This window comes from Psittacula echo (assembly GCF_963264785.1).
Source record: "Psittacula echo genome assembly, chromosome: 3".
Lineage (NCBI taxonomy): Eukaryota > Metazoa > Chordata > Aves > Psittaciformes > Psittacidae > Psittacula > Psittacula echo.
Window position 1 is genome coordinate 36,488,908 of NC_137736.1, and position 16,204 is coordinate 36,505,111.

The 16,204-nt window shown below is 44.3% G+C and overlaps 2 protein-coding genes across 21 annotated transcripts in view; one reads left to right on the forward strand and one right to left on the reverse strand.

Annotated features, from left to right (window-relative positions):
- KDM6A (lysine demethylase 6A) overlaps positions 1-5,914 on the reverse strand; it is a 160,582-nt gene extending 154,668 nt beyond the window's left edge. For 6 of the 7 annotated variants that reach the window (XM_080613945.1, XM_080613941.1, XM_080613946.1 and 3 more), the window contains exons 1-2: positions 5,712-5,914; positions 5,372-5,435 (exon numbers count right to left, since the gene is read on the reverse strand). In XM_080613945.1, the coding sequence (XP_080470071.1) occupies positions 5,372-5,435; positions 5,712-5,872 (225 nt within the window). In that variant the 5' untranslated portion in view covers positions 5,873-5,914. The remainder of the gene's footprint in view (positions 1-5,371; positions 5,436-5,711) is intronic. The other variant, XM_080613947.1, reaches the window with a different exon arrangement.
- A 602-nt stretch (positions 5,915-6,516) lies between these two features.
- The window catches only part of FUNDC1 (FUN14 domain containing 1), a 48,256-nt gene continuing 38,568 nt past the window's right edge, over positions 6,517-16,204 (forward strand). For 4 of the 14 annotated variants that reach the window (XM_080613948.1, XM_080613951.1, XM_080613953.1 and 1 more), the window contains exon 1: positions 6,517-6,632. The gene's annotated coding sequence lies outside the window, so the exon portion shown is untranslated. Of the gene's footprint in view, positions 6,633-7,301; positions 10,066-16,204 lie in introns of those variants that run through there. The other 10 variants (XM_080613955.1, XM_080613961.1, XM_080613957.1 and 7 more) reach the window with 8 other exon arrangements.

A 16,204-nucleotide genomic window follows, 5' to 3' on the forward strand; every position in this document is an offset into this window, starting at 1 on the left:
CATGTAAAGTATCTCATAAACACCCCCTTGTAATGTCCATTTGACAAAAAAAAAAAAAAAAAAAAAAGAAAAGGATGCTTTTAATATCAGATCAAGTACAATTGTTGCAAATTTACAACTAAACTTTGAGTACCAGGATACATATCACATAGACTGGAACTGTAATTTCGAAGTAGAAACACGGTACAACCATGAACTACAGAACATGCCATCCATTACATCTTAATTGGATCTTAAATACCCCACCCTATCACCAGAAACTCCAAATTACATGCAGAAAAATACTGATCTTAAAAAATCTGTATGTCAGTCCCAATCATCCAGTAAAAACACTTAACATTTTTACTGAAAATCCTTCCATTTCTGGACACCTTCAGAAAAGGCTAGAAAAACAGTTTGACCCTTAACATGATTTACAAAATGTTAACCAACTTCTTCCACATAATAGACAATATGCTAGATAATAAACATATACTAAGAGATGAAGACTTAAAAAAAAAAAAAACCCACCCAAACCCACCACAAAAAAGAACAGTTCAGACATACATTAACATAAATTGGAGATGCTGCCCACTTCCTGGAATGCTTTACAAACCTCTCATGGTACCAATTCCCTGTTTCTCAATTCTCAGCCCTGCCATTATGATATAATTTTTCATATAAGGCAAATGTTATAATTCTTTTTAAAGTAATATTTCTTTGTTTTGATAAAAATAAAGTATGCCAAAATATTTCCAAAGTTATTAAAAAAACCCCAACTTTACTACACCTAGGCTAATCTGCTAAAATGCTTTCCTGTATCATTACTTTTCAATCACTCTGTTATAATTAAAACTAAGAATATTTAATTATGGATTAGTAAAAAATTAACATTAATGTCAACACTAAAAGGACAAAGTCAATATATACTAATTCACACTGTCCAAAACTATTTTAAAAAAAGCAACACCTACAATTGTAAGAAAGATGACAATATTGTCACTGTGCTCTTATTTTGCATGCCTAGCAAAAGCACAGATAATCACTTTGTTAATTCTGTCAATACATGTGGCCCTGACACAAAGGAAATACCATTTTTTAAAACAGCTGGAAAACAAAAGGGCTGAAAAACCATAAGAGGTAACACAGACCAAAACCTGGCATATTGCATGGAACTACTTCATCTCTCTTTAAATTGACTCCAACAGCAATACTTCTAAATGGAAACATGCTTCAGATTTTGTCTACAGTATATGACAAACTGATTAAACTCAATGAACAGGAATTCACAAGCATCTTATACCAAATACATCAGACCAGCCACATCAACCTAAATCTGTATAGAAGCCAAGTAATTTTAGCTTATGAAATGAAGGTTTGCCTCTGCAAGAAAGTCAACTTTGGCTAAACCCTGGAAGTACTAGTGGGAAGGAAAAAAAAAAAACCAAAACCCAAAAAAACAGTAAAGAAAGAACAAGGAAATGCTTTGCAATTCACTTCCAATACAATGGATGTCCTCTTCATCCTCCCCCCATGAAATCTTTAAGATTTACCTCATGTGAGAAGGTATTCCTGGGAGAAATACACATCAAGATAACAGCAGGGTTCTCATTTGGGGTTTTTTCACTCCTTCACATTAATGTGCTTGTCAGCTACAGAAGCATAACATCAAGCACCTCTTACACGACACTGGCTACACTGGATTTTCAGCACTTCAACCAGTTTGAAACGTGACCTCTCAATTTCCGTCTCCTCTCCCTCAAAACCACACTAGCTGCAAATTATGATTTTCAAGCCCCTTTTCTGCAAAATGAATACAAAATGTCTGGCAACAGAGAATTCTATTTCTCACATCATACTAACAGCGCATACACGATTACAGGAAAGTTTGATTTCTTCTGGCTTATCACATACCCAATGCATGGAGCCACAATACAATATTCCTGACCTTTAATCTACATCCTCAATAATTCATAAAATTGAATAGATGTGATGTCTTATCTGCTCTTCTGATTTGCTACACCCAGCAGCACGACTCAAGTTTAGTTCACAATACTACCGCCATACATTCTACAAGACAAAACTACATAAAAAGGGGGACTGCAGTCCAGACCTGGAGCATGTACGGAACCTGCAACTATGTTAAACCTCCAGACACGAGGCTTCCTACATCCCTGAAAAAGATTCCACATTTCTTCTTACTAAACTGTCAGGGTGTGGCTTCATTTAGCTAGAGTTCCCACTGCAAAGACTTCATGGAATGTCCCGGTTTGCCTGCAAGTGGCCTGAACCAACCTGCTGTCTCCTGCTGAGTGAACCCCACTAAAAGCAAGAGTAGTACCTCCTCTTACTGGGACACGGAATTTAAGCCCACAAAAGAATCCTGCTGCTGCACAAGTACCTGTGCAGATAACAGAGCAGTTCCCTCAACATTGGCAACCCAGGACCTCACCCTCTCATCAGATAAGAACACTGCTCCTACCACCTTAACCCCAGGTAACCAGGGAACATTGTCAAGCACTCACACAAGAGACACTGCTACAGCCTGCCTTTTTAAAAGGCTCAATAGCAGGTGTACTCCTCGCAGAGAGCGGAGCACCCATAAATTTTTGCCTTTGTGAAGGAGTCCTCTGGAAACATGACTCAATGATTTTCCTTACCTGCTAAACATGCACTGAAATCTCACATTATTTTATAATGCACCGGCTTGTAGATTCCTAATCAGTCAGTTAGGATTCTGTAATTATGGAGTCTAGAGTCTTTGTTAGCTGTTGCTCTTCTATGCACAAAGGAAATATTTTGTTACTATCACTGTGAAACCTATTAATTAAATGCATATACATACGGCCATGCTTTCTACAACAAAAATAACTGTTACATGGAATTAAAGTGATCTGCTAGATTAATTACTCTAAACCTTCCCGTAAACTGAATGAGGCTTCATACACACACAGAAAAAAGGAATTGTTTATCTTAAAAATAACAACTTCTCACTTATCAATAACAGTAACTGAAACACTTGCACATTCCCTGAAAATAAAAAGCACAAACAAAAGTGAACCTGGTTCAAGCCCAGAAATTCTTCTCAAACATCTCTGCATTGAACAGTAACATTTTAATCTTTCTACTTCCTTAACAACCTACTTTTCCTAGAGACAAGTTTTATAAAATAAATGCTTCATGAGCCAGTGCAATTTATAAATGCCCAAAACACTGTCAGAAAATTGAGGCAAAATACTTAAATATTTGCTTGGGTTGTTTGGGCTTTTTTTTTTTTTGTAGTATGCACTGCATATGTATCTGCTGCACAGATCCGTACAGTAAGAGAACAGTGGTATTTATAGAAATATATTTAAAAACTATCTAAATGCCCCACAACTTCAGTCATCTCAAACAGATTCTACATATTAAAACTTTGACTAGCATAAAAAAGAAAATGCATTATATGCAAGAAAGTACTCAAAACTCAACTAATATCCTGAATTGCTGTCTGCACTACTTAATTTCACAGTACCCAAAATAAAACACAACCTAAGGATGTTATGTGATGGACAATCCAATTACATACAATGCTTTTATTTCCTATCTAGCATACTTAAGCTCTATCTCATACAGGATTCCCTCTAATATTTCTAATAGCCTCAAGAGCATTCACAGAGCAGACAGTAATTCTGGTCCACTAACAGTTAATGTATGCTATTTAACTGGTTTGACATGTCACTCCCCTACCTTTTTGTTATCGGAAGAAGTACTTTTATAAATAACTCTGAAAATCAAAAGAAAATGACAGGATCTTTTAAAATTAAGCACAAAGAAAAGTGTACTTGCTTCTCCTTCCATCCTTCCCCCCCTCCCCCAACGTCCTGACATTGAGGTTTTTCCAAGCATGCCAGAAATAAACATCCAAACACAAGCAAGGGCCCAGCCTACCGAATTCAACACATTTTAGAGTTAGAACATCAGATCCACCAAGGCCAACAACAGAAAAAGAAATTCTTCACGTGAAAACATCAGCATACCGCACGGGCACAACAATAGGATGAACAAAGTGTCAAACACAAGCCTGCTGACAGGAACAAGTCAGAAAAGAAAGCAGGAACCAGAAGAGCACAGTCCTCTGCTTAAACCGTGTGGCATTTTTTAAAAAAGTTCGACTTGTTCTGTTACCCAAACGTTTTCTTAGCGTTTAGTTTTTAAACACAACTGGCAGAAAGCCTGCACAGCCTTTGTCAATAGCTTATGGATGGGCATCAGAATGTGCTACAGGTTGATAAGAAGGACACAAGCGCTGCAAACGCCCTGCCTGCAGTAGGAAAGCATCCAGAAAGAACTTGCAATGCGCACGAGAGTTTCCCTCAGCGTTCACCGGGGGCTTCACGCTCCAGGCAACGAGCATATTCGTTCCCGGTATTTGTTTCGTGTTTACCCCCCCCCCCTTCTCTTTCTCCTCCCTGTCCGGCCATCTTGGGCCGACAGGAGCAGCCATTACTTAACTAAATGACAGGGCCAACAACTTTTAACAGAAACAAACATTTCTCTCAAAAGGCCCGGCAGGCTCCAGAAACCCGCGGGCCGTCCCACTCTCTGTCAGGCCGCCCAGCGGCGGAGACAGCGGGAGGCCCGGCTGGCGGGACACGGCACTCAGCGAGGACCTGGCACGCTGGAGGCTGCCGGGCCCGGAGAGTAAACAAGTCACTCGGTGACGGGCTCCGGGAGCTGCTCAGCGCCTCACCCCAGGCCGGGCCCCCGCTCCCTCCGTCACCGGGTCAACCACCGACTGTCCCCCTCCGCCAGTCGCCGCGAGGCGCAAACGCCGCCGGGCAGGGCGCGCGCAACCACCAGCCCCCGCCGCGCGGGGCGAAAATCACGAGGGAGGGTCCGGGGAGAGGCCAACGTCAGCAGCGACTCGCGCGCGCCCTCCCCCACCCCCCCGTCGATCGACCTCCCTCCCTCGCGCACCCCGTTCCCTCGCCGCGCCGCTCGGCATTTGCTGCCAGCCCGGGGCTCCGGCCCCAGCGTGCAGCCAGTCTCCCGCCCCGGGGCTGGACGGACACTCGCAAGGCCATGCTGCCTTCATCCCACACCCAGCCCCGCTCGGCTCTCTCCCGCACGGAGGACCACGCTGCCTCCGCGGGACGGGGGGACAGAAAGGAGCAAAGGCGTCAGCGAGGCGTGGGAAGGCCGTGAGGGGGGGGCAAGGCGGAGCGCCCTGCGCCCGCGGATGTGGCGGTGCCCCGCACAGCCGGGCTCGCACTCAGTTGCGCCCTCGCACGCACACACTCACCGCGCGGACCTAGGGGACCGGAGGGAGGGGGTTACTGGGCCGGGCCGGCTCCCTCCCCTCCCCCCCTGCTCCCCTCCAGTCCCGCTCCACATCCACCCTCGCGCTTACCTTTAACAGCAAGGCCTTCGTTCTGGCGCCATCTTCATGAAGCCTCAGAAATCCAAAGAGTCGGCTGCAGAAGGGGAGCGGGCGGGAGGGAGGGGAGAGAAGCACCAGCGTTAGTGAGAGTCAGCCCCCCGCACGGGCAGGCAGGAAGGCAGGCGGGCGGGCGGACGGGCTCGTTCCCGGCGGGCAAGGACAGAGCGCGGCGGCGGGGGCCGGGAACCCGCACACAGGCACACACGCACTCCCAAGTGGGGAGCCGCGGGCAGAGGAGGGGGGAGACACGGAGGTAGCGCGGGCCGAGCCGGGACACGGAGGCGGCCGGGGCGGAGTGGGGAGCGAGTACCTGTCGAGGCCGGATAGGGCTTCTCTCTCCTCGGCTGTCAAGCTGGCGAAGTCCTCCTCGCTCTGGCCGCTCGCTTTCCCCGCCGCCATTTTCTTTTCCTCATCACCGAAAGGAGCAGCAGAGGCGGCGGCAGCGGCGAGCGACACTCCGCACGATTTCATGGAAACGCAGCGTAATTAACTCACGATCGCAACCCCCCCCCCCCTGCGCGCCCCCAACACCCCCCAGCGCCGGGCGGGGCGGGGTGCCCGACACACACACACCACAACTTTTATTACAACAACAACAGCCGGCAGGGAGGGGGAGGGAGGGAGGGAGGGAGAGAGGGAGGAGGGAGGGAGGGGAGAGGGAGGGAGGCGGGGGGAAGCCCCGCTGCTCGGAGGAGGAGGGAGGGAGGGAGGGAGGGGGGAGGGAGGGAGCCCCAGCGCTTGAGACTCGGGGGAGGGGGGGGGGAGGAGGCGGTGGCTGCAGCGGCGGCGGATGGCGGCGGAGCGGTGTTTACATGGCCGCGGCACCGCTCGGCCCGGCAGCGGGAGATTGCTGGGAGCCGGGGCGGCGGGGGCCCCGCACGCCCTGCCGCGCGGGGTGTGCTTGCCGCCTGTACAAACTTCCCCAGCCGCGGCCCAAAGTTGTTGTAATTGTGTCACACAGCGAGCCCCACGCCGCCACAGTGACCCCCCACCCCGCACCTCCCCGCTCGGGCCCGCGCGGCCAATCGCCGCTTCCGCGGCGCCGCACGTGACCTTTGTTGACTTACGTCAGTCATAGAGCTCTTCCACCGCTGCGCTTCAGCTAGGCTCGCTGACGTGGTTCCATTGGCCAGTGTCTGAGGGAAGAGGCGGGGTGTCAAGGATTCGCGGCTCAGGAGAGGTCGGCCGGGCCGTCATTCAGAGGGGCTTTTCGATTACCCAGAGCTAGCAGGTTTGGCGTGCGCCTTTAAAAACCGGAGGGCGAGAAGGCGGGGGAAGCTTTCGGGAGTGGCGGGCGTCGGGGGTGGGTGGGTGAATAGGAGGCGGGTGAGTTGCCCTAATGGGTGCAGTTGCGTAACAGGGGCTCCAGGTTGGGGGAGCGGACGTTGCCGAGGAAGCGGGCCCTGCTAGCGCCTCGCGGGCTGGGGGAAAGGCGCGTCCGCCCGCCCGCTCTAGCTTGGGCATGGGGTGCTGTTGGTACAAGCGGAAAATAACAGCTTCCCCGCACGGGGAGCGGGGACCGTACTGGCTCGGCCTACCCGCTTTCGGGCCGCGGGAGGGAGGATAAGGAGAAGCCACCGCCCCCCGAGGCGGTGGTTGAGGTGGCGGTTAACGCCCATGCAGAAGGGCGGTGGCGGCGGCCGAAGCGAGGGCACGTCTGGTGGCAGGACGGTTGTGGCTTCACCCACTCCGGGAGGTGGAGGTGTCTGTGCCCTCTCAGCGGCTTGTGGCTGGCGGCTCGCAGCGGAGCAGGGGCTTTCCTGCCGCCACCCGCCACGGGAGAGCGACCGTTGGTTCTCCAACGGACGAGCGCGTGACGAGACTCGACGCGTGCTGGGCGCGAGGGAAGGGCGGAGGGGGGGGGGGGGGGAGGGGGGTAAGTGGGGGCGGGGCGCCCAGGGGAGAGCCGCCCCTCTGCGGGAGCAAGTGACAGGTGGAGCGGTGCCCGCTGGCGTCAGCCCCGCGGCCGTCGCGTCACGTGGCGCGGGGCGGGCGACCTCTCGCGAGGTAGCGGCGGGAGAGCGGTGTGTTGTGGTGCGTTGAGCGGCTCGGTTACGGCGCGGGGGTCTAGAGTTGGGCTGGTTCATAGGGAAGCGCGAAGGACTGACGTTGCGCTGCCGGGAACGTCTCACGCGTAAGTCTCTTGAGCTTTTTTTGGACGTTGCGGAGAAAGGAGCTTTGCGTGCTCTGATTGCTTCTCCTTTATGAGGCCGAGCTTGCCCACAGTGTTCCTTGTGGCTTAAATGTTACCTAGGCATCCTTGGTTCCTCGACCTCTCCTGGCTTATCCAAGAACTTGAACTTCCTATTGTCTCTTTGCAGTCCTGTTAATTTTCCTGTACTACTAGGAAGCTTTAGGTTTTTTGGAAATCATTAGATCTTACATGTACTTACGAGGAACCAGCCTTCTGGGGATGCATGGTGGCACAACTCACTGCTCATACCCATTTTGCTGAAAATGGATGAGCAATGGTCTTCTGTAATATCACTGTATCCCTTCTCCAGTGTCTAGCCGCAGCCCCATGACAGGGCAGACTTTTTTCTCTGCCAGTTGAATTTCATCCTCTCAGAACAGGGCCTGTTTTATGACTGCTAGGTGCTCCCAAGCATAACTGAAGTTACAAACTGCCTTTGGGAATTGGATTAATAAGGTCCAAGGCCAAACTATCCAAGTGATGTACAGTCACAATAGTGCTGCTTACTGGTTTTATCCCCTCTTAACTGCCACCCTGAAATCTTGTACTTATGAAATTGAGGCATGTTCCTGCCTCTGTAGGTGTTACAGCTATTGTTTGCATGTCAGTGATGTCTTCCAATTGAATCCTCAAATGTTTTCTGATCCTGGAGGTGTCTGTAGCACAGTGCAGAAACATGGGAAGAAGTGTGTGATGCAGGTGCTGCTTCCCGGCTCACTGATTGGAGATGTGGTCCAGTCAAAGTCTTGAATCATGCAAATGAAGACAAGACTCAAATTAGTATGTCCTTCTCTTAAAAGCTGAATCTTATCATGTAGCCATACTTTCTGATGCAGATGCAGTTAGAACACAGGAAGCGCCTGAGTTTACTATGGTTGCATATCTTGAAATAGCCAGCAGGCAGCTGGTTAGAGTGTTGGTATAATAGACAGGCATTTGTGTTTAAAGTACTTTTGAGTTTGGTGTCCAGATAAAAAACAGGTTACTTTTGGTTCCGAGAGTGGACCATAGTCTGTTAATGGTGAAAAGAGCTGTGATCAAACATCTGTCTTCACCTGTATTTTACATGGCTTATCAGTCACACATTTTCTCAGCAGCACGAAGGACTCTACTGATGGGTACAGTGCCAAAATAAGATATTTTAGCAGTATCCCAGGTATAAGTCAATGGAAAGGATAGTGAAGAAAACTATTTCTCAATACAAGGAAGGTGTTTTCTAAATTACAAAGCAATTCAAAAGACTTTACAGAAGCAGTGACAAAGTGAGTGCCTGCTCTACTTCTTAGTTAAGCTGAAAGTGTCATGAGAAACTTCCATGCACCTGAAGTCACAACATCTCTAGTACCCAATTCCTACTCAACAACCACTCTTAACCTCTGTATCCTGCCTGTATTGCTTGCATTGAACTTCTGTCTGCTTTTGATTTGTGTTTTGGTTTGGGTTTGGGGTTGGTTTTTTTTTTTTGTGTCTGAACTACTGTTTGGATGACATGAGTTGTCATGCATTATTTCAACTCATTGAGATGCATCCAAAGCTTAACTTATACAATAATAGCAAGAAAAGCTTGAAAATGTATGCTGAAAGTAGCACTCCCTGCCCTTGCAAACAGTCAGGTAACAGTTTTGGGAGGTAAGACTCATACACCATCACCTGCATGAAAGAAGAGAATCTGTTTCAAATAAGTGTGATGCTTGTCTCCTGCTTTAAGATATGCCATGGAAAATGACCTCAGAAGGAATATGTCCTTATGTTCTCACGAAGAAAGAAGGGAACTGCAGTGGTGTTCTTCGTTTATTACAGATCTATCAAGTATTACTTAACTCATTAGGTTTTAGCTTGGTTTAAATTCCAAAGTCATCTGAGTCTCCAGAATCACTGTGGAACGTTCTGCATAAAAGCTGTGGACTGGTGAAACTCTTGGACTGAACAGTACTCTTTGGGTCCCCCTTCCCTGTATGTTTTCATCCCCATTAATTTTCCATGCAGAGTTTTTGTATTCATGTGCACTTTTGTCAGGTGCTGCTTTGTCATGCTGCAAGACTTGCCCAATCAGTTAAGAGACTGAGCGCTGTTAGTATGTGTACAGTTGCAGGGTGGTTTATGCCAGAGAGCTCTGTTCCAAGTAGATGTTTGACATGCTGGTAATTCTCTGCAGCTTGAAATTGAGATACTAAGTTAATTCACCACTTCTAAAAAGCGATATTAGAGACAGCAGAAGTTTGTTCTACAGTTCTCTTTATAAATAAATACATATCACCTCATGCCTTTTTTTAGCTGAAAAGCAACTCCCGAAATTGCTGCACAAAAGTTGATATGGAAGGAAGACTCAGCTTCAACACTGGGATTCAAGCTGTCATCTCGCTGAATGTCAGTGGTGGTTGTGGTATCTCAAGCATCCAGGTTCACGGACAAATAGGACAAGCCTGAGCGCATATCAGTAAGAACTCAGTCTCGGGAAAATAACTCCATGGTAGGATGGGACAAGGGAAGGGCGACCTGCTCCAGATCTACTTTTCACTCTCACATCAATATTACTTTTCACTTTTTACTTTTAACTCCAGCAATCAAGTGCTTAGCTTGCCGTGGTCAATTAAGGGAGGGGAGGACCTTTTTAGAGGTTGTGGTGATCCCACCATCTTTAAATGAGCAAGAGTACAGTAGCCTGTCATGAATGGTCACCACAAATACACTGTACATCTGTTGAAGTCCTGACTGGAGGCACGTTTGCTACAATAGATACTGTCTAGTGTCAGGAAGGCTGCTTCTCACAAAGTATGAAGCTCCTTGCTGCAAGTCTCCTGAATGGCAAACGCACAAGTAGTCCATTAGTGTTCAGAGCCCTGAAAATTTAGCAGATTTTTCTGAAGAGAATTCTACCTTCAAAAAAGACTTAGTCTTCAAAATGTAAAATGTTTTGGGCTGCCTATGTGTAAAATATGGAGGAGCAAATGCATGCAAATACTGAAGTGTTTTAATGTGTACATCTTAAAAAAGACAACCGTGGATATAAACTCAGAAGTGTTACCTGGTAGGAATATACCATACTGGTTTGTTTTAGCCATACCTAATCTTCCACAACTCAGGATATGGAGCTGCCCATGTGACTTCTTTGTGCTGGCTTTTGGACTTTAAAAAAAAAAATTGTGAGCTTTTTCTTGAACTCTCTAAAGCTCTGTATAGTATCACACAAAAAGATTTTTGTTTGTTTGTTGTTTTTTTTTTTAAGGCAGTTACTTCGGTATGTTGGTAGTCTGCAGGTTGAACTTCCTTAACTTTCAGCATGGACGGGCTGAACCTCTCTCCCTGTCTTCCTTTAACATGGAATTCTTCCTAGACAAGGCAGCTACCAACAACTCGCTTTCTCAAAACAGTATTCCTTGCTGGACTAAATCTGACTTATTTTCTGTGTTTATATAACACTTGCTCTCCAGAAGGACAGAGGTTCAGTGCAATGCTTCTGTGGTTATATCAAGTGTATAAAAAGCCAGACTTGCTTCGTGAAAGTTTTCTGGATCGCAGTGTGTTTCCATGGATGACTACTGTTCTTTTACTATCTGACCTCCTCATCAGATCCATTCTCAGATACGTGCTTATTTTCAAAAATGCTGATTAACAGAACCTTTTGATCATTATTAACATATTTGGTGTGACTCCCAAGTCAGGTAGCAAATTTGAGTGATATATCAATCCCTGCAGGATACAATTAAAATCTCACATGTCTTCTATAGTCCAGAACATATGTGCTAGTCACCTACAGCAAGATTTGTTATTTCAGCCCCTAGAAAAACTATGGTGCTTGAAATCAGGTGTATCAGGTCAAATTGGTGTTTCATTCCTGCTTGTGAAAGTTCTTTGCAGCTGCAAGCTATGAGCTGCTCAGGAAGTGAAGGTAAGTCACCTCCTTACACTGTCACACAAGAGTATGAAGCAGCTCAGGATGCACATTTGATCTCTGATACTTTTGGTTTGGTTTTGTTCTGGGGGCCCTTCTTTTATTTTTGAAGGTTTTCTAGGTGTGGAGTCAACATTATAATAGCTCAGAAGACCTCTAACTATAAGGCAAATACCCTTTTACAGTAGCCCAGGAGAAATGTGACAAGACAACCATCCTGGATTTGTGTGTCAACTGAAAACAGCAAAGAAGAAAGGAAGCTAATCAGAAGGACCCACAGGATGCCATTTTGTGCCTTAGAAAATATAAATGTAACTTGCAGTATTGCCACCTTGCCAGATTTTAGTCAAGCTGCTTGAAATATGTGACTATTGGGCATATAAGGGAAAGCAGCCTAAACTAATACAACCTGACAATGGATTAGTCAGGAAGAAAGTAGCTCCTTTGTTTAACCTTCCATATTCATTAACAGTTGGAGGTTTTCTGCATCTTTTTTCTTCCTGCTCTTTTCGTTTACTCCAATGTTAAAGCAGAAAAGCTTAAATTACTAAGTTACGTTCTTGAAATTTGGAACAAAAAAAGTGGTACTTCATTTTTGTTTTTTAGCAGTAGCCCCTATATTGTCCAGGAGTTCACAATAAAATGATGTGCAATTTGCATGTTCCCTGTACCACCTTCACTGAAGTTTTGATGAGTGTGGTGTGATAATCCATGTTAAATCTTGACAGTGAGTGATGGTCAAGAAAGTAGGAGACTGATCTAAACCCCAAGTTTTTGTTTAGGTTTTTTTTCCTCCAAAATGCACAAAATAGTCAAATGCTTTTGCTAGCTATAAGGGAAAAACAATACACGTGTAGAAGAATTCTTATTGAAACTAGAAGGAAAAAAAGTCCAATGCTCTATATCACTATGTTAATAAACAAATTGTTCTTCAATCTCAGAAATGCTGTACTAACTGTGGGTGGTGAAGGGAGTAAAAATGAGCTAATCTAGGAAATGCATTATTATCATGAAGATACTTTTTCTTCATGAAAGCGTTAAAAAAGTTAGTAGTAACTAAATAGTTACAGACCTTCTATAGTATTGTCTGTCTTGCTTGAATCATATAGTAATTTTTGTCTATTGCCTTTTCCTCTTGGTTAGCTTGATTTTAAAACCTGAATTGTATCTGAAAGGCTTGCTGCTTGAATTCAGCTGGAATTTAGGTGATAATTCATAGTCACAAGAAGTACCCACAGTTACCAGTTAAGCAGTAATACTTGTCACTGTGCAGTGTGCCAGCAGAAATCACAAAATTTCCCTTGAGCAACAGAAACTTCAAAGGAATTGTTACTTACTTAAAAATAATAAACAACATGCTAACAATTCAATCTAAACATGGAAAACCATGAATTTGTATACATAACTGTATTCTGAACTGTTTTATGAAATTCAGAAGTCTTTTTACTCTGGATATTTTGTAGATCTGCTGTGTAAGAGGGACTCATTCTCTGCATGCTACCATGAGCACACTTGCCTGTTTGCTTAAGTTCCATCAGTAGAAGGGAGTGTTAGAAGAGCTACCACTGTATCATATATTTTGCACTCTGCAGATCTCTGATATTATTCTAAGTGGCAATTTCTGCAGAGCTGGAGAAATAAGCAATATGAAAAATTAAACTTATCCAGGAAGTGGTTCATTTACAGTGCTTCTGTTCATAAATAATTTTTTTTTATCACATCTCTTCCCCTCAGCACTTTTGGCTGTGTGCGTCCATTGCAAATACACATTTGGTGTGTGTTCCAAATGTGGGAATGATTTCATTGATGTTAATAGTTTCAGGAGGTAAGTGTCCTCCCTCCCACTATGAAGTGGATGTGGCAGCTTATGACATTGCACCTTCCAAAGAAATCACCCGTTTGACAGATGCTGATCATGAGCAATTATCTGCTCCTCAAAAGCAGTGGGGAAAAAAAAAAAAAGAAAAAGAAATTGAGATTTCTTGCCTGCATGACTTCTCTTACAATTGTTGAGAAGCTGATAATAAAATACTGTGTTTATATTAACTTGTCTTCATCTTCAGGTTGACAGTTGTAGCCCCCCTAGAACTTTATAGAATTTGGCAAGTGCTGCCAAGGAGGGGGGCGGGGCTGGAAAAAGCAGCTTTGTTTTTTTTCAGCTAGGTATTTATGTATGTCTTGACTTAAGATGCTAGGCTAATGCCTTTTGTAGCCTGCTGGTTTTCTGGCTTGTAAGTAATAATAAGTAAATAACATTTCTAAAGCAGCTGTGAAACAAAGTTACATTTTTTTCTAGTGTAAACATTTGAAAGGAGCTGTTCATGATGCTCAGCAAACCAGATGAATGGATATTTTGTTTACTTTTGTAAATCCTGGGACATAATGCAGTATTATCCAAGTTGTATTATCTGGTATTTTTGCTTTTCTCCTAAAGCAGAGGAGGTCACATGATCTTACTGGATTTAATTTAGTGCTTTATAGACAAATCATTTGAAGAAACTGAGAATTATTTTTGAAAGCCTCATCTATTGTGTATGCTGCTTTTTGTTAAAGATTCTTTTGAATGTCTAAAATGACATCAACAGCTTCAATAACCCGTCTGAAAAACTATTTTGGTTGTAGTCACAGTCTTTTCTGTCCGTTTCCTACTACATCTGCCTATACAACAACTTCTAAAATCCAGTGCTTTTGCACAACTAATGGTATATATTAAGTCTTGCAGTCGTGTAGAGATAAAAGTTTTAAAGCTGGAAATGGCAGAAGGGGCTCTGTGGCATGTGGTATGTCTTGTACAAAGGTGAGGTAGTGGCTCAGGAAGCTCCATTGTACACTTGCTAGATGCAGACAATGAAAATTCTCCTCCCTTAGAGCAATCAGTGAGTCAGGGAGCATTTCAAGTAACATAAAACATGATGCTTAAATTTGAAGACTCTTGCTGTAGGGCGTGCAACTGTTCCCTTACATTTTAGAATGTTACCAAAATAAGGTGGCATCCCATCAATGCAATGCATAGGACTCAATGGATAAGGAACAAGGTTGTACCCAAACTATGTAAACTTGTTCAGCATGTGTGACTGGAAGATCAAATAAGATGTATACTCAATTTTGATTATTTTCTTCTTGTTCTTAAAATTGCTACTAGGAGAGGTAGATTCTATATAGTAGCTCTCTAGTGGTTCCCACCATAGTGTTTTCTGTATGTCAGTAGGAGCTGATCATGAGAACATTGGGATGGCGTGAGGAAGACAAGCAGTTTCTGTCATAAGCTTGACATTCATAAAACCAAAAGCAAACCCTGCCTTTAAGAATACATTTTCCCTTGTTTCCCCCACCCATAAGCTGCATTTTACTTGAGAACCTGTGAAACAGGAAATTGCTAGTTTAGGAATGGTTTGGGGAATTTCCCATCTTAAAATTTCTCAAGGTATGGTTTGGTTTCTGTTTGAATTTTGCAGTTGTGTATTTGTTTGTATGAAGATACTAAGTACTACTAAAGTCAGTTTGTGAGCAGCTCTTCTCTAGTGGTGTTTTGTTTTTGTTTTTGGTCTGTAAATGAGTTCTATGGTGGTTTATTCTTGTGAGGAAAGTTAAAGCCTTCTGTTTCTCTCCATGGATATGTATTTTCAGACTGAAAGCCAGCCAAGTGAGAGGAAGGAAATTGCCGTTGGTCTTGATGGGGGAACAGCGTTTTGGGAAAGAGGGTAGCAAAGAGCAGCTTAACTAAGAATGGGCAATGTTTTCCAAAGCCTTGATATGTTTCAATTGGTACTTTTTTCTGCCAGTAGTGGATACACAAAATTTTACTGTAAATTGTGGATTTAAGTCTTTATACCACAAAATCAATACTTCTTAATAAGTCCCTCTAATATTCCTCCCTTTCAATTAAAAAATAAATAAAATCTATATCTCCTACTTCATTCAAATGCTTACATTTAAGCATCTAAGTTTACCCCTACTCGAGTCTCAGTAGCTGTCTAGATACCATGAAAATATCAATGCAATTGGCACTATTTTAAAGACATCAAAGTTTTGACAGTACATGGATACATTTCTTCTCACGCTAGGTCATATAAAAATGACCAGCACATAGTCTTTAGAAATTTGCATTGGCCCTGCTCAGGTTATAGTTGTTCCCTGTACAAAAAAGCGGGACAAATGTTTTATTATAGAATGTAAATACTACTGTTCACAATCATGTCATTGGTTCTTTTTTAAAGAAGCAGTTGGTTTTGCTTTCATTACATATCTCTTCAATGCAGGTGTATTTCTAGTGAATAATCCCACCTTACTAAGGACCCAAACGGGCAAGTTGTGGAATGCCATCTAAAGAGACTTGCTGCTCAGTACTTGGCAAGATCAAGCCCTATTTCTAATGGGTCAGTTCAGATAAGCTTACAACCTCTGAATGCTTATCAGAACGCCTTTATACAGGAAATTGGGCAAGAAACAGGTTTTTCTTGCAAATTCAGTATTGTTCCTGGCTTCTGTTACATCAGCCTGTGCTGAAGGAGACATCCTGCACTGTCTGTGTTTCTGCTCTTTCTGAAAACATAATTGAATGCAATATGTATCGTTAGTGAAGAGCAACTCTTACATATCTACTGTTGAGCCTCTTTCATGAATCAACTGATTTTTTTCAAGTGAATATTTCTCTTTAGGGTTATTAATTTTTCAATGTACATGCTGCCAGTGGTCTGCAAAATGTCAGGAAAATATA